This window comes from Heterodontus francisci, chromosome 3 (genome assembly GCF_036365525.1).
Source record: "Heterodontus francisci isolate sHetFra1 chromosome 3, sHetFra1.hap1, whole genome shotgun sequence".
Classification (NCBI taxonomy): domain Eukaryota; kingdom Metazoa; phylum Chordata; class Chondrichthyes; order Heterodontiformes; family Heterodontidae; genus Heterodontus; species Heterodontus francisci.
This window is the reverse complement of record NC_090373.1, coordinates 81560626-81579779: the sequence shown is the minus strand read 5'-3', so window position 1 is coordinate 81579779 and position 19154 is coordinate 81560626. Positions and strand designations below refer to the sequence as shown.

Sequence of the window (19154 nt, the reverse complement as noted above, 5' to 3'; positions counted from 1 at the left end):
TATTCACTCTTTTTGCAGGTCTTCCCTCTCACTCCCAGCACCTGCTGCAGCTGGAATGCACCTCCCCTTTAAGAGGTGCAGGCTGGCTTTAAGTAGAGCAGACTAGCTGTAAGTTGTACTTGCCTCTCATGAACTTGGGCTCCCTGCTAAGCCTTGCACCACTCAGCAGAATGCTTAGCACTGGGCTGCATGCTACTATCATATAAATTAGCAGGCTGCCTGCATCATGAAACGAGAGCTGGTTAATCCTACATTGCGATCCCCACATCTGTTTTCGGGGGTTATTGAATGCAATGTGTCTACAGTACCATATTTAGCAGCTTTCATCACTGATGCAATGTATTTTTATGGATTTGGGATTTGAATGCTCTAAGTCAGTCAATATCATGCAATATCTCACTTCTAACTTTATCTATCCTGTACCTGGCCTTTGGCAATGATGGAAGCGAGGGAAATTTGCTGCATTAAAAATATAAAATTCTGATGTAAAAGATGTGATTATATTTATAAATCAAATAATTAGGTCCTAACTGATTAGAATAGCTCTTTCAGCAGTTCTGATGAAAGGTCACAGACCTGAAATGTTAACTCTGTTTCTCTCTCCACAGATGCTGCCTGACCTGCTGAGTATTTCCAGCACTTTCTGTTTTTTATTACAGATTCCCAGCATCCACAGTATTTTGCTTTTGTACTGCTATTAATAGATTTGGGAAAATCAGCTTTTGGTCCAAGCTGATCCCAAGTCAGCTCAGGCTTGGTTCACACAGCCAAAACTGGAGTTGAGCCATTGGACATTTTTTTTAAAGTGTTTTAAAGGGTGGGTGTGACTACTGTGTATTTCACAGAAGGATCAGTTAGATCACCAAATAGCTTTTCTCATCTGTACTTTATCATTGTGATCTGGTAATTTCAAGGGGAAATTGGTTTGAAATGTTGGATACAAGATTCATTGAATGGTAAATGCTTAAAAGTGCTCAGTAGAATGATCTATCTGTTTGGATGTGCTGATCTATATGCCCATAATAACTCACCAGCTCAGAATTAAAAATTAAAAATTATAAGAATGTTTTTACTTCCCTTTTTTAACCAATTTTTCTCCACTCTCTATGCCTCTGTTAAAAGCATTGACTCCTTACTGAGTTACAGTTTTGCAGTGCAAAGTGGCCTCTGGTATGTCACCCAATGAGCCATCCTTCTCGTATGAATGTAGACAATGAGTTTCAGTATCTTTCAACCAAAGAAGCATCACAGGCAAGTCTAATCTCTATCTTCACCCAACATCCATACTCACGCTTCTGTTAGAGGTCACTAGATAAGGTCTCTAACCTCGTGACATTGAGGCTGATTGTCATGTCTCCAATGCTATATGGCTGAGATGTTCTAACTCAGCATTAAGCAGAGATTGAACCTGGAGCTTTGGCTCAGCTACTCACTGCCTGAACCAACTGAGTCAGAAAAACAGTTGCTTTATTACATTTTTAAGAAAGTTCTTAAATCATTTCTTGTTATCAGACAGTGGATTGCTTTCAAAAATAGGTATGGAGCCAGGGACCTCTCCAAATCCATGCTCAAATTTAATTGGGGTTTTAGATTCGTACAGTTATCTCTTGACCAAAATGAGGCAGATGCGACAGTACTTTTACATTGACTATAACACCTTCATCATGTTGAAAACAATTGTAGTGAGAGTTCTGTAATTCCAAATACCAAAGTGACCAGGAGTGAGTGGTCACTGAAGCAGAAAGCCACTTTAGTTGCTTTCATTTCTTGAGGTTTTCATTTTTCTTGGGAGATCTTGATATTTTTATTTTCTGTTTTTAATTTTTCATTGGTGAACACCATATAGATATGAAGATTTATTAGTTATAGCAAAAAACAAGATAGCACAAAACCCAATGTAATATTGTATCATCTTGGAGACATGTAATTGAAGTTCAAAGAGGGCTAAAAGAAAAAGTTTGTTGAAGAACAACAGCTATCAATAACAAATTGCACTTATGTCGTACCTTTAATGTAACAAAGCATCCAAAGGTGCTGAACAAGAGGGATATCAATATAACATTTTTGACATTGAGCCACAGAAGGAGCTATCAAGACTGATGACCAAAAGCTTGGTCAAAGAGGTAGGTTTTAAGGAACATCTTAAAGGAGGAGAAAGGTAGCAAGGAAGAGAGGTTTAGGGAGGGAATTCTAGAGCTTCCGGCCAAGGCAATTGAAAACATGGCCACCAGTGGTTGAGTGATTTAAATTGGGGATATGCAAGAGGCCGGAATTAGAGGAGCACAGAAGTCTCAAAGGCTTATAGGGCTGGAGGAGGTTATAGACATAGGGAGGGGCGAGATCATGGAGAGACTTGAAAACAAGGATAAAAATTTTGAAACTGAGGCGTTGTTGGACCAGGAGTCAATCTAGGTCAGTCAGCACAAAGAAACAAATCCAGATAGGAAGCTTTCTTCTAGTCTTGGTTACAAACTCTTGGCCTGTGAAGGCAGAAAGGTGTTTAGAACTACATTTAAAACTTATGTTCATCTGTACAATGTAATCTAGTTTAATTCTGAATGTGTCAGACTAAGTAACTGTCCTTTTTCTTTTAGACCACTGGTTGCCATGTATAATGATAAACTTGATCTTCAGACCTGTCTGGAGCATGGCAGGACAGCAAAGGTTAGTGCAAATAATCTTCATAATAGTTTTCTGTCCACTGCATAATAATGAATCATTGAGGGAGAGCTTGAAAAATGGCTCAGCTGTTGTCAATTTGATAGCTATTTTGAGATGATAAAATTTGAAATCATGTATGGTATTAAATTTTTTCTACCTATTTTAAGTGTCACTCCCCATACATTTTTATGCAATAGAAAAATAGGGCACACGGCCTGTTCCGCTTGCCAGTACTATATATAACTGATTGCTAGAAGCTAAGCACTGTAAATCAATTTCCTCCTCTTCTTTGCAGAAAGACTATATTTCGATTCACTGATTACCTAATAACATACCTGAGCTTTCCCCTCCTTCCCTGTGGGGAATCCCTGGCAGGAAACAATCATTCCTATTTTTAAAAATTACATTGTCTATGGACTAAAAGGATATAGGATCAAACCTACATGCTACTGAGTTTACTGCCTCAGAAACACTGTACTGGGAGGTGCTGCACAGAGACCTTATTTGGGGTCATTTTAATTTAACCTGCCTGATGCCAAACTAATGCCCAAATTTACATGTTATACTACAGAAAGCTTGTTATTGAAGGATTATGTTGGAGCCAATCTTTACTCAGTCTTGCATTTATTTTACAAAGTAATAAGATTACAAATATGCAGCTCCTCAGTCAAACCGTCACCCAGTTTCAGTAAGTGTCTCCTTATATATACTCAAGTAACACCTTAATTAACACCCTCCACCATATGATTAAACACAAATAACATTACACTCCACCCAATTTTACTTTCCACTGCCGTACAATGGCCTGAATTTTATTAGTGCTCCTCGGCAACGCACTTTGAACTTGGCAGCCTTCTAACACGGAAGTGCCACCGAGGAGTTCCTGCGATATTACGCACGGGGGCTCATTTAAGTGGAGTGGCCACCCCCGATGACATGTAGGGGCAGCCGTAGTGTCCCCGGCATCCAGCATCACCGTGCTGGCACCGGCGCCATTTTTAAAGGGCTTTAAGACCTGAGAATTAATTTTAACTTATACAGGTAGATAAAGCGAAATTTTTTATTAACAATTAATAAAGATGTGGAGGCCCTTCCCCAACCCCCACAATTGGCACTTATTGTCAAAAGATACTTTATTCCCTTCCCGAACTTCCCCCCCAACCTTCTAACATTTGGCCTCTAACCCCTTCAAACAACCAATTAAATTTGTTTTCCCCCGCTCCCCCACCCCTCCCACCCTGAAAATTTTATTCTTCCCCTTCCCCACCAGGATCTCGCCTCAGAACTCCATATGGAGTTCCAAAGGCGGCGAAGCATGAATGGCGGCTGTAAAATCGGCGTGGGATGGCTGCCGCCTGCAGGTAAGTACATTTACATATAATTAATGTTAATTTAAATATGCAGATGAAGGCCCATTGACGTTGTGGGCCGAGGTGGGCCTCCCCCTGCAGAATTTTACTGGCCCCCACACCGTGACCTGCAATGTCGAGGGGTCGGTATAATTCAGCCCAATGGGTAATACAATTGAGTGGAGTGTAACATGGGCATCCAGTCTGATCCTGTCAGTTTCCCATCAGGTAGGTTAGGTTAAAATTGCCCCCACCTGTCTCTCTCCCCTTGGCCATAAAGTTCCATGAACCCAAGGGGATCTTGTACAGAGAGAAAAATGTGAAGGGGTTGCATAAATTCTCTGCAGAATAGCATATCAGGATATCAAAGAAAAATAAATATTTTCTGTTTCTATTTTTTAAACTAAAAGCAAATGTAATCTTATAATTGTCCCAATATTTCCCATTGCAAAATATGCTGTTTTGTAATGCTGACTGGAATTCTCAACCATCACCATCATAGAGTTGATAAACTGAACAATGTGTATTAAAGAGAATATACGGGGTTTCATTTTCATTTTCGGCATCTCAGTTGCAGAGCTTCACATGTCCACCCCGCATCCCCGCCAAAGATTTTCTATCAGTGAATAGTCTTGTCTGTTGAATTGCTGGATTACCCTGTAAGCAGAAATGTTTTAAAGGAAAGTGTCTGTAGTTACCCATGTCTTTCAGTTTGCTGTTTTTATTTAGATCTGCTGCTTAGAAGCACATGTTCTGAGTAAAACTTCCCTTCTAAGGCATCATGGATTTCTCCTCCATGACATCGTGAATAACATCTTCTGTTTTCATTCAAATTGTCAAATCAAAGACGTTCTGCACACTTTTAAAGTCTTCTCTCGTGCTGTTCCCACCACTTCTGTGAGGGCAATGAAAAGCGAATGAAAAACAATACTAAATATACTAATAACATCCTTGATGATTAAATAACAATGAATTAATATACACTTTCCTTTTTGTAGTAGATCAGACATTATCAGTAAGGGAAGCTAAGATCTGATAATGCTGAATGCTGCTGAAAGAGATTGAGGTCAAACTTTGTATGAAATTAGAGATTCATATTTCATCAGTGGATTGTTATCACTCGTCTCTGTTCCCTTCCGAAACAGACTTAAAGTCAGTGATTTAAAAACTCATATACTTTGCAGCTGTAAATTATAATCTATTCTGAGCCACATAAAAAATACTTTTTACTGATGCTACTTCAAAGGCAGTCAGCTGTACACCAAAACTATTTGAATTTAACTGAACCAAATATTTCCTGCCCTTTGTTTATAAGACTTAGATCAAATACCACAGTGTATGCAAGCTGAGAGGAGAAATGAGAGCTGAGACCACATCTAATTCATCCAGTGTCATAGTGTTGCAAAACAGAAAGGAAACTTAGGTTACAGAGTATCTAAATGGTCTGTAATTTCCTAAATAATGCAGAACAGAAATGTCATAATTTCACTTATAAATCGTCTATAAGTCTACTCCATAATGGTTCTATTGGAGATAAAAGAAAAAAGACCAGGTTCGGCTTTTAAAATAGCATCTTATATGAACTGAGTGCAATTTGTAAATGTTAAAATGGGTAATAACTAGGAAAAGTTCTGAGTTTCGGTATGGTTACGTTGCTATGAAATGACAAAAGAGGACGTGAAAGAATTAAGCCAAGAAAACATTGTTAAAGTATTTGGAAATGTCTACAAAGACCATTTTGTCAGTCGACATTGTACGACTGTGTAACCTGTCTCACTATGTGGGCACCTTTCACATTGTTTATGGGGACATGTTATTCTTTACTGTGAATCACCATTTCTAGCACCTGGGTGTTTCTCCTGTGTAGAGTGCAGTACTTACTGTGCTTTACAACCTTTGGGATCATGTTGAAGCAAAAAAAAAAATTAAATAATTGGAAGAAATGCATTTGATCCTTTGTAACTTGTTGCAGCTCTTCACACTGCCTAGGTTGCTTGTTTATACCATTCTTTGGTGTCAGTGTGTATCATATGTTTTTAAAAAGAAATCTTCTCAATAACCACCGAGATTTTGCTAAAATTATAACTAGAAGTTTACATAGACTAACAGTGACACCAATCATAGGAAATGAACATGCACCAAGGCAATTCTCCTTGCCTGGTGTCACCCAATCATGCCTGCTTTACTATATATTGATGAAATATATAGCCTAGGTCACACCAAGGGGTTACCCTTGGATTTCCTTGTCCTTTAACTTTGCATAACACATCCTCGGTTGTCAAATAAAGAACTAATTGGTATTGAATCATGTGTTACTCCAGGAAGGTATGCTATATTCCCAGTGTCAGCATCCTTAGATTAATATCAGTATGCACTGGTGTTACATTGCATTCCTTTGTCACTGTGAGAATGGATGTTTCTAAAACATTTTTTTCCACCACTTTTACTGGTCTGGTAGTGCACAATGATGTCTAATCTCAAGAACATTTTTGAAAATATGAAAAGAACTTTCCCTGCCTTTCCAATTATAGTTACTAAAAGCATCATCTTTTTAATGCGCAGTAATACAATTTGAATCCGTAGTTTTGGTTTCCAAGCTCTCCATTCCAGAAGAGAGTGTTTCATTAGCTATGGGTTCAGCTATTTATGTAACCCATTATCAGCAGTTTGAATGTGGCATGGTACTTAATCCATACTTGATCAAAATGGCTGAAAACAACCAGAAGTAATATCCATTGTTAACTTCTTATGATTTGTTTTTTGGCCAGTATCAACTTTTTATCACCTTTAACTGCAGCTTTGTCACTACTTCTTGCAAGTACACATTTGAAGGAGCATTAGGGCTGATTCCATGATTAGGCACAGCCTGCCGGGCAGCGCTCACTACAGGTTTTGCATCGCTCGGCATTCCGTCTTGTTCGTTTAACAGGACAAAAAAGTAAGGTTTGCAGCCTACAATTTCTCAACCAGTTCTCCCTGAAATCACCACTCATTACCAGAAGCACTTATTCTGAAATTCAGCCCTAATATGTCTTAATTAAAATCATAAAAGCTCATTAGTCCCTCACAGTGCAAAGATCAAAATATATGTTTAGCTGCTGATTTGTCTATAAATTTATTAACATTGCAGTTTTCTTATAGCTTAATGAGAAGGGCCATATTTGGTAAGAGAATCATACTTGCTTCACCCTATTAACTAGCTTGAACTTCTATCAGCCAGGCCTCCATTTTTCGGTACTGGAAAAGAAAATCACATTTTATGTCACAACATGAGCTAAAACCATAGAAGTAAGAATGTAAGAAAACAGTGAAGAAAGGCCATTTAGCCAATTAAGTTCTCTCCTACCTGGGATCATGCATAATCAACCATATCATGGGCTCCATCTCATTCATTTAATCTCCTTATTATGCAGAAATACTTCCTGATCCTCAAAGGATATAAAGCAATATTCCAGAACATTTCATCCATTCCAACATCTTCACTTTTCAATCTTAGTCTGTTGCCCTCCCTAAACATTTCCTCTCCAACCAGCATACACTAGAAACAGAGAATCTTTGTGCCCTATGGACAACTTCATCATGAGCTAATCCAACTCACTTTTGAAAGAATTTTCCCTCAACTTTCTGTTTCAATCCCTTCAGTTGGGTTTCTGCCCCTTCCACTATATCAAGTAAGCCCTAACCAAATGATATTCTCAATGGCCATGATGCATTATCCTTCATTTTTCTCCTTGTTGGCATGGGCTATGCTGTCCTGGTTCCAGAAAAACAATTGCATTTATTTTTTTTTAATGTAAACGCAAATTCAAGCACGCTGTGTGTTAGAAATTCATTTTGGGCAGGAGTGCAAAATGGCCTGTATTTTATTGGCCACCTGTGATACGCCCAGCATGCTATTCATTTCCATTGACTTCAGTGAAACTCAGTATCAGGTGGGATGTATAACAGGTGGCCAATTCAATACTGCCTGTTTTGCATTACCCCAAGGCTAATTTCTACCCCTACTTTTAAGGTATGTTAACACTGGAAATGTTACCTTCCTTCCTTCCCATGAGAACCATTGGATTGTGCAGGAGGGTGGACTTGGACAACTCTCCCTCCAATTGTCTCCAGTCCCTCTGGAGAGTTAACTATCCTCTAGTTTTTTCTTTGTACATTGGGTGACACAAAAACAGGTGCAGCTGTAGCAAGGACGGATGTCTCGCGAATTTGACCATGATGGTTGCTCAGAGTACAAAAAAGTATGGAAATTTTGTACTGGGGTACTAATTGCCAGATCAGAAATTTCTGATAGTCTATTGCAACCCTGGTTCAAGAAGTGATGGTTACTTTTGCATTTGAAGTTCTGCATACAAGGAATGGAGCTCTAGATGACCACTGTCTGGAGAGGCAGGAGAACCGGTGTGTTAAGCTTCGCCGCTGGTATTCTGTGCAAATTTTTTTGAATTGATACAGAATATTGAGGTGCAAATGCAGCAGATCTTATGCTCCTGGCTTAAACTTGGAGTTTTGGCTTGAGCTCTCATAACTCTTCTGGGGCTGGGCTGGGTAGAAGACTGACAGTCTGGCCACATCCTTCTAATATGGTGGAAGATGGACTCTGGTCTGGAATAAGCCATTCTCATTCTGTCCCCTGGTCTGAATGGCTTTGGACTGATCTAAGTCCAGGAACAGGCAGTACATTTTGTCTGTAGCCTCCCAAATGAGACAATAACATTCCATCACTCGGCAGATATGAGCTTTGTAGAATATTGAATTTGCTGATGGTGACAAATAGCGCTGAGCTTTCTTGAGGAACCCCAGTCTGCCAGCTTTCCCACCCATGCTCACATTCTTCTCCCAGTATAGATTTGACTGCAAAACCAAGGAGCTGAGCTGAGTTTACAATCTTGTACAGTAGAGGTGGGTGGGCTACATTAAACCTTCTTGACCGAGTAATTGACTTGATCTACTTAGCGTTGAAGATAACACACCGTTTGTCCGCCCACTGTCCAATTCTGTCTATTCCTGCAGTGATTCAGTCGCTGCTTGTCTTTCAGATGGGGAGTTAACCACTCTGTAGAGGGTTGTGTCATCAGCAAAGAGAACATCAATTTTGATGACATCCACCAAGTCACTGACGAAGACAAGAAATAGAGTGGGGCCAAGCACACTTGCCTGAGGGACCCCTGCGTAGGTGTTGAGATAAGAAGATGAGCATCCAGCATGTATCCAGTTAAGCAGCTCATCAGATATACCACATGAGGCCATCTTCTCAGTGAGGGAGGGATGCCACACCTTCTCGAAGGTCCAACAGTGTCAAAGACTACCGCACTAATTTCATACTGGACAACAAGAGAATCATTCCATTTTTGGATCTTGAGGATGAGGGCATTGGGAGTCAACTGCTTTTTTCTAAAGCTAAATTATCAAACAGATAGTAGGTTACAATGATTGAGATGTTGTAATAGCTTCTCATTTACCATGGTTTCCATGAGCTTTAATACTTTTGCCAGTAGAGATGCTTCCTTGCTTTTACTGGGGTCTGACTTTGATCCCTTCTTGCTGATAGGCGCTTGGTGCCACCCATTGTTGCCCATGGCGAGGTTGTGAACTCGACATGTAGAGAAACACTGACTAGAACTCATGTCTAGCAACTCTGTGGCATGGGGCATTTAGGTACCAATTTACTGTGCCACTGAGCCGTTATAATGCTTCTGAACATTGGCTCTTGACTTTTCAGGTTATATTTTATGATTCATTCAAGAGGATGGACATTTCATTATATGTAAAATGCAGTGAGTTCACAATCTCAGGAGTGGAATCAAAAGGACACACCAATTTTAGGATAGAAGCTTCCACACAATGTGGACCTTTTCCAAGCACTTCTGGCTAACTTATGAGTAGAACTGTGGATTGGGAGCTGGTCACCTTTCAGCCCTCTTGACCAGGGAGAGGTATGTGATATGAGACACGAAAAAGGATAAGCAAAATCACATTTTTAAAGAGTTTTTTAAAAAACTTGCAGATATTTGCATATTACGATTTTAATTTTTTTTTATGAAAGTTGAATGAAATGTATTTGCAGCAAGTTTCTGTAGCTGGCCATAAACTTAAGAAAATTCCCTCTCTGATTTTGGGTTAAATATAAGCTACTTCACTTCAGTAAAAAAAAAACTTAAATACTATTCATTTTTAAGTCCAGGAGTAGCCTTTGTAAAAAACACCATTTCCTAAACAGTAAATCAAGCCAATCTAAGCTTGCACCCAACAAAACCAGCCAAGTGCTTGCAAGCTTGGATTTGGGGGCTAGATTTGCATTAATTCCTAGCCCATACTGTACCATATCCAAGTAATTCTCTGCAAAGAGACCAATCACATAGGTGTTGGTACAGTCTTTATTACTTGCTAGTCAAAATGTCAAATTGGGATGCAAATGCTCAGCTTTTGGCTTTTCCAAAACAGGAAGATGAGCACCTTGAATTTCCTTTTGAGGCCTTTTGAGTATGGCACAGGGCAGAATTTTGCCCACATTATGGATGTTCTCCTGACTACTCCTCAAAGTCTGTGGTCAGCAGCATTTGAATGTGTTGAAAGGATGCCTACACCATTATACCTGCAACTAGGACGCTGACCTCAGGAAATTCAGAAGATGGACTGGCTGTGCCACTAGTGGGCTGCTGTGATGAAATTGATGAGAAAACTTAGTTTCTTTTATTCAATGAGCTGATTTTCATACTGCAGTAGCTTGTACAGACATCTCTGGCACTCAGGGTTATTTAGGGAACAAATACAGGAATGACTTCATAAGATATCATTCCATTCTTTGGATACACCTGCCTATTTGCGGCAGTCATGGCACATGCTTGCCCACAAATGGAATGAACCTGGCTATATTGGGTCCTGTCCCCATTTATGCCCTAGATATTTCCTGCCTGTCCCAAACATGGCAGAAAGAATAAGGAAATTTGGCTCTGAAAACTCTACTGTTTTGAAACAATTGAGTAACATTAGATATGCTGAAAAACTGGTTTGTTGTTGTGTCCTGGAGACAATTTGCCCATTGAAGTCTACAGTAGTATATTTGTGGTCAAACATAAAATATAAAAATAATACATGGTTTAAGTTATTCAGATATTAACATTGAAAAAGTTATTCTTTTGTTTAATATAGGCCAATTGTACAACAGAGTGTGGTAATTCATTTCCTATGTGTCTGCAGTTTCCCAGCATTTTCTCCCCACAGGGAGCAAGGACCATGGAATTGGCCCTTATACTTATAGAATGTGATTTTATTCAAATCAACTTTGTGAATTTACTCATTCACTCTGCTAGATGTTATTTTATGTGAATTATTCCTGAAATTGGAATAGATTTGACAAGATGAATACAGTATGATAAGAAGTTAAGAAATAGGAGCAGGAGTAGGCCATTTGGGGATTCAATCCTGCTCCACCACTCAATAAGTTCATGGCTAATCTTCTACCTCAATTTCACCTTCCAGCACTACACCCATATCTTTTGAAATCTCTTGATCTTTGTCTTGAATATATGCAACAATTGAGCATCCACAGCTCTCTGGGGTAGATAATTCCAAAGATTCACAGCCCTCTGAGTGAAGAATTTTCTCGTCACCTCAATCCTAAATGGCTGACCCTTTATTCAGAGACTGTGAACTGTAGTTCTAGACTCCCCAACTAGTGAAAACATCCTTCCAGCATCCACCCTGTCAAACTACTTAAGCATTTTATGTTTCTATGAGATTACCTCTCATTTTTCTAAATGCTAGGGAATATAAGATTCAAGCTCTTCTCATAAGACAATTCCCTCATCCCAGAAATCAATCTGGTGAATCTTTGTTGCACTCCCTGTAAGGCAATTATATCCTTCCTTCAGTAAGGAAATTAAAACTGCACACAGCACTCCTGGTGTGGTCTCACAAAGTCCTTATATAATTGCAGTAGGATGTTTTTGCTCTTATACTCCAATCCCTTTGTAATAAAGGCTAATATACCATTTGCTTTCCGAATTGCTTGTTGTACCTGCATGTTAGCTTTCTGTGATTTGTGTACAAGGACATCCAGGTTCTTCTGAACACCAACATTTCCCAGTCTCTCATATTTAAAAGAAAATCTGCTTTTCTCTTTTTCCTACCAAAGTGGATAACTTTTCCACATTATATTCCATCTGCCACATTTTTGCCCATTTGCTTGACCAGTCTATATCTCTTTGCAATCTCATTGTGTCCTTCTTACAGCTTATATACTTATATATTTTCCCACCTAGCTTTGTATCATCAGCAAACTTGGATACATAACACTTAGTCCCCTCATCTAAGTCGTTAATATGGATTGTAAATAGCTGAGGCCATAGCACCGATCCCTGCACTACTCCACTCGATACAGCCTGTCAACCCAAAAATTACCTATTTATTCCTACTCCTTGTTCTCAGTCTGTTAACCAATCCTCAATCCAAGCTAATATATTACCCCCAAACCCATGATGCCAACTTTTGTGTAATAGCCTTCTTGGAGTAGCTTAATGATTTTTTTTGAAAATCTAAATACACTACATCCACTGGTTCCTCCTTATTGACCCTGCTAATTACAACCTCAAAAAATTCTAATAGATTTGTCAAACATGATTTCCCTTTTCATAAATCTGTGTTGACTCTGCCCAATCATGTTATGATTTTCTAAGTGCCCTGTTACCACATCCCTTATAATAGATTCGAGCATTTACTGATGTCAGGTTCACTGGCCTGTCGTTTCCTGTTTTCTCTCTTGTTCCTTTCTTGAATTTGCTACCTTCCAATACGATGTTGGGTCACAGAAAAGAATGGAAATAATCATACTGAGTGGTGTGTTAACTATGTTCAAATCATTCCTGGATATACAGAATGGAACATCTTTGAACTATGTATTACTTAAGTCTGGTGTAAAGTGCCAGTAGACTCACATTGACGGGCGGAAATAATATGCAATTATGTAAGTTAGGCTGCTCAAGTTCAGTCCAGTGGTGTGCAACATCAGTATTCTGTTCAGTGCTGAGTTTCAAATGTCACATTCAGTTCATGTCCGTGACCTCCTTCAAAATACTTTCCTTACCTCACCCCACAGTTGTTGAAACCCACGTCTGTGCCTTGGCTACCTTGAGACTTTTTCTTGTGCTCAGCAACCTCCCCTGTGCCACCCCATGTACTTTAACTCATCCTGAATGTTACTACTCACATCCTATCTTGCATGTATTCTTGATTACCTGTCAACCCACCCTGTTCCTGTTGAACGCTGCTGGTTCCTGTCCTTCATCCGGCTGACTAAAGAACTCTCTCTCTAAAGACCTGCACTTTGCTACATTTTTTCATACCCTCAAAAGCTTGCTTAAGATTTACTTCTTGGCAGTGACTTCCGCTGGATCCCCTAATTTGTGCTCATATTCAGACCTGAACTCAAAATGTAAAATGCCTTGTGAAATTTTCCAACATTGAAGTAGGCAAGTTATTGTAATAGTCATTATGCTCAGATTATTTGGTCATTCATCTCATTTGCTGTGATTTTTCTATTTGTAAATAAGCTGTTTTTTTCCACTTAACAGTAACAGCACTTCCAAAAATTAATTAATTGGTTGTAAAGCATTGTATATAGTGCTGTTACTTATTGCTGGCTGCTTTGGTTTCCTGTAATGCTTAGCGCATCACTATACATGTAAAAATGCTTATATGATGCTTGGTAACACGTGTGTGTTGTTCTGAATTTCAGAGGAAAGCAGATTGCTTTGTGTGCAGAAAGTAGAACCTGGTTGGTGATGGGGACATCTGCTCAGGGCTGGAGAGGAGCTTACAGTGGGAGGAGGAGGATCCAGTCATCATGGTCCATGTAGGTACCAACGACATAGGCAGGACAAGGAAAGAGGTTCTGCATAGTCAGTGTGAGGAACTAGGTGCCAAATTAAGAAGCAGAACCTCAAAGGTAATAATCTCTGGATTATTACCTGAGCCACATGCAAATTGGCATAGGGCAAATAAGATTGGAGAAATTAATGCATGGCTCAAAGACTGGTATGGTAGAAGTGGGTTCTGGTTCATGGGGCACTGGCACCCATACTGGGGAAAATGGTGGCTTTACCGTTGGCACAGTCTACACCTGAACCGTGCTGGGGCTCGTGTTCCAGCGAGCTGCATAACTAGGGAGGTGGAGAGGGTTTTAAACTGAATAGTGGGGGCAAGGGTTCAAATTTGGAAGATATGGTAAATCAAGGAGTAGAGACAAGGAAAGAGAGAAAGGTATTAATATGGGAAATAAACAGACTGTGAAAGGAAGGGACAGAGCGTACAAATCTAACAGTAAATCAACAGATAAGGCGAGAGGTTACAAAAATAATAAAAGGACAAAACTAAAGGCTCTGTATCTGAATACACATAGCATTCGAAACAAAACAGATGAACTGAGAGCGCAAAAAGAAATAAATAAATGCGATCTGATAGCCATTACAGAGACATGGCTGCAGGATGACATAGATTGGGACCTGAATATTGAAGGGAACGTGGCATTTAGGAAGGACAGGAAGCTAGCAAAAGGTGGAGGGTAGCTCTGTTAATTAATGATGGTATTAGCGCAATAGAGGGGGATGACCTAAGTTCAGGAGATCAGGATGTAGAAGCAGTTAGGGTAGAGATGAGAAATCATAAAGGCAAGAAGTCACTTGTGGGAGTGGTGGACAGGCCACCTAACATTAACCACACTGTAGGATGGGTATAAAGGAAGAAATAATGGTAGCTTGTCAGTGACAGTGATAATTATGGGGGATTTTAACCTCAATATAGACTGGAAAAATCAGATGGGCAGAGGTAGCCTAGATGAGGAGTACATAGAATATTTCCAGGATAATTTCTTGGAACAATATGTTCTGGAGCCAACCAGAGAGCAGGCTATACTAGACCTGGTATTATGCAATGAGATAGGATTAATTAATGACCTCATAGTTAAGGTGCCCCTAGGTAGCAGCGATCATAATATGACTGAATTTTACATTCAGTTTGAGGGCGAGAAGAGTGGGTCCAAGACTAGTATTTTAAACTTAAATAAGGGCAATTATGAGGGCATGAAAGCAGAGCTAGCTAAAGTGAACTGGCAAATCAGATTAAGGGATAGGTCAATAGCAATGCAGTGACAGACATTTAAGGGGATATTTCAGAATACACAGAATAGATCATTTCAACGAGAAAGAAAAATTCCAAGGGTGGGACCCGCCATCCATGGTTAACTAAAACAGTTAAAGTTAGTATCAAACTTAAAGCAAAATCCTATAATTGCACAAAGATGGGAGGCAGGTCAGAAGATTGAACAGAATATAAGAAACAGCAAAGAATGACTAAAAGATTGATAAGGAAGGTAAAATTAGAGTACAAGAGAAAGCTAGCTAGAAATATAAAGACAGATAGTAAGAGTTTCTACAGATATTTAAAAAAGAAAAGAGTTAACAAAATGAACGTTGGTCCTATAAAAAGTGAGTCTGTGGAATTAATAATGGATAATAAGGAGATGGCAGATGAATTGAACAGATATTTTGCATCAGTCTTCACTATTGAGGATACAAGTAACATCCCAGTATTAGCTGTAAGTAAGGAAATGGAAGGGAGGGAGGAACTCAAGAAAATTACAATCACCAGGGAAGTGGTACTGCGAAAATGTTTGGAGCTGTGGGCTGACACATCCCCGGGTCCTGATGGTCTTCATCCTAGGGTTTTAAAAGAAATGGCTAGTGAGATAGTTGATGCGTTAGTTTTAATTTTCCAATATTCCCTAGATTTGGGGAAGGTTCCATTAGATTGGAAAATAGCAAACGTATCTCCTTTATTCAAAAAGGGAGGGAGACAGAAAGCAGGAAAATACAGGCCAGTTAGCTTAATATCTGTCTTCGGGAAAATGTTAGAAGCTATTATTAAAGATGTTATAGCAGGGCATTTAGAAAAATTCAAGGTAATCAAGCAGAGTCAACATGGTTTTGTGAAAGGGAAATCATGTTTAACCTATTTATTGGAGTACTTTGAAGGAGTTGCATGTGCTGTGGATAAAGGGGAATCGGTGGATGTATTGTACTTAGATTTCCAGAAGGCATTTGATAAGGTGCCACATCAGAGATTATTGCAGAAAATAAAAGCTCATGGTGTAGGGGGTGGCATAGATAGAAGATTGGTTAGCTAACAGGAAACAGAGTGTAGGCTTAAATGGGTCATCTTCTGGTTGGCAAGATGTAACGAGTGGTGTGCCACAGGGATCTGTGCTGAGGCCTCAACTTTTTACAATTTATATAAATGACTTAGATGAAGAGACCGAAGGTAGGAAAGTAACTTGTGAAGAGGACATATGAGGGCTACAAAGGGATATAGATAGGTTAAATGTGTGGGCAAAGACCTGTCAAATGGAGTATAATGTGAGAAAGTATGAAATTTTCCACTTTGGCAGGAAGAATAAAAAAGAAGCGTATTATCTAAATGTTGAGAGATTGCAGAGCTGTGAGATGCAGAGTGAACTGGGTGTCCTCGTGCATGAATCGCAAAAGGTTAGTATGCAGGTACAGCACATAATTAGGGGAGCTAATAGAATGTTATTGTTTATCGCGAGGTGAATTGAATACAAAATTAGGGAGGTTATGCCTCAGCTATACATGGCATTGGTGAGACCACATCGGGAGTATTGTGTACAGTAGTGGTCTCCTTATTTAAGGAAGGATGTAAATGCGTTGAGGCAGTACAGAGAACGTTTACTGGACTAATACCTGGAATGGGTGGGCTGTCTTATGAGGAAAGATTGGACAGGCTAGGCTTGTATCTGCCGGAATTTAGAAGAATAAGAGGTGACTTGATTGAAACATATAAGATCTTGATAGGGTGGATATGGAAAGGATGTTTCCACTTGTGGAAGAATCTAGAACTAGGGGTCACTGTTTAAAAATAAGGGGTCACCCATTTAAGACAGAGATGAGGAGACATTTTTTCTCTCAGAGGATCGTGAGTGTTTGGAATTCTCTTCCTCAAAAGGCAGTGGAAGCAGAGTTTTTGAATATTTTTAAGGCAGAGGTAGATAGATTCTTGATAAGCAAGGGGGTGGAAGGTTATCGGGGGTAGGTGGAAATGTGGAGTAATCAGTTCCGCAATGAACTTGTTGAATGGTGGAGCAGGCTCGAAGGGCCGAGTGGCTCCTGTTATGCTCTCCCAGCAATGTGCCTTAACTCCCACCTCAGTCGTGCTGCACCAATATGAATATTCCTACTTACCACACAAACCTCTCTGAGGTTGATGGACAGTTTTGGACTGTAAATTCCTTTGTGAACAATTCTTACCACATTAGCTGCATTGTTTGTATAGAAGTCCTGTGTGGTCTTTAAATGAATCCACAAATAATTCGCAAAAAATGTGAACCAGCTCATTAAAACATAAAGAATTTCAACCTGTGATGTTAAGGCTGTTTTTGTACTGACAGCTTGCACCCACTAGGAACTGGGTTAGCGCAATACACACATGGCTGTTACAGCCAACAGAGAAAGGAAACTTTCATCCCATAATTCTGGGTGAATTCAAAGCCAGCATCCAAAAGTGAAAACACAGTGTGCCAAACCACAGTCCCGCCCAGCTCCACATGGTTTCATTCTATTCTTCCAAATTCAGGAAAGGAAATTGATATTCTCACTCTTTATCCGATCTGCTATTTTGACTGTTTGGAATGATACACAAAACCCCATCAACAGCCCTTTTGCCATTTATTGCAGCTTAATCTTCAAGTATTTACAGGCTACAAAATGTCAAATAATCTACTTATAACGATGTGATTGAACCTGGACTAGAGTGTAGAATAATGTTCTATTTCGTTTGGTCCAACTGTTAGAACGTTTTATTTGAATTGGATTAGTTCTTCAAAACTGCTGATTTTATTCCTTTCCCATTTTTTTCAGCCCACTGCTAGCTCCTATTTAATGCCAATTCCAGTAAACTGTTTTCAAAGCTTGGTGGGCTGGAGTCTCCATTTAGTTTGATGTGACACCCCCACTTTTAATTTTTCTCTGCTGCACCATTCAAAGGCACATCCCATAAAAAGTTGCTTTTCGCAGTGAACATAAACTGACATTGTATTGACCCCCACCCCCCCTCCCCGCCCCTTTACAGGAAGTATTTTTTTGAAGATTGAACATAGAATTGCATTTTTGACATTGTTGAGAAGTCCATAGTATTTTTCAATTGATTGGGTATATGTAAAAGTCTTGCATCTGGCACATATGTGTTCTACTCCAATCAATGCACTCCCAAGTGTCACACTTTATTGCAGCTGCAAAATAATCTTAGAAAAAGAGTTCAAGCATTGATTTCAGGCCTGCAATTTACAAGCAATTTACTGACATCCATTTGATTTCACCGACAATATGCTACAGTTACAAGTAGTTATCATTTCCTGGATTCCCACTAGATCAACTTGTGCAGTGGCCTTAAAAGCAGAAGCTAAGCTAGTAGCTAAAACCTCCTCAGTGGTGCTCCATACTACATGTGAGCAACACAAGAGATCATTTATATAAAATTCTGAGATTACACTTAAGACATTATACTTCGTCACAATTGCAAAAGGAAGTCAAGAATTTACAAGCAGTTGTCAATCCATAGAGAAACAATTATCCTCAAATTGACTTCAAGATTTTCTGAGCCTCTAATTGACCTCAATATCTGCATATTTCACATTATTATTAAACTTTTTAATGTTATAGAGACAGGTCATGTTACACAGAGCTCCATCTCACTAACCGTTGTGCAGTACATAGTATTACGTGCATGTCCTTATAAAGCGGTATATCCTCTGACTTTGAGAAAAGACATTTGTTCTGGACTAGATTTGCTTGCAGCTTACAAGGGTTTGATGTTTTTCAGTCTGTCAGGCTTCTTCTGTCCATGCAAATGAACTGAATTCGGTGTGAAATAGAAAATGAATCGTAGCCCCTGGCACAAGAGTTTACAGGATTAATAAAAATCCCATAGATGACCTCAGGCAAGACCAGGAAACGCTATATCCAGTTCCTGGCAGAGTTGTGGCCTCTTCAGTGGACTCCTGCTCAAGTCGCAGCGAGAGTTGGCCACAAATGCTTGAGGAATTTGAGACCTAAATATCCCATTGAGCTGACCAGT

General features: G+C 39.5%; 1 protein-coding gene across 6 annotated transcripts in view; it reads left to right on the top strand.

The window, feature by feature from the left end:
- The window catches only part of dnmt3ab (DNA (cytosine-5-)-methyltransferase 3 alpha b), a 718146-nt gene that overhangs the window by 680195 nt on the left and 18797 nt on the right, over positions 1-19154 (top strand). For 4 of the 6 annotated variants that reach the window (XM_068023838.1, XM_068023830.1, XM_068023822.1 and 1 more), the window contains one exon: positions 2595-2664. In XM_068023838.1, coding sequence (XP_067879939.1) covers positions 2595-2664 — 70 coding nt within the window. Of the gene's footprint in view, positions 1-1146; positions 1676-2594; positions 2665-19154 lie in introns of those variants that run through there. The other 2 variants (XM_068023858.1, XM_068023846.1) reach the window with 2 other exon arrangements.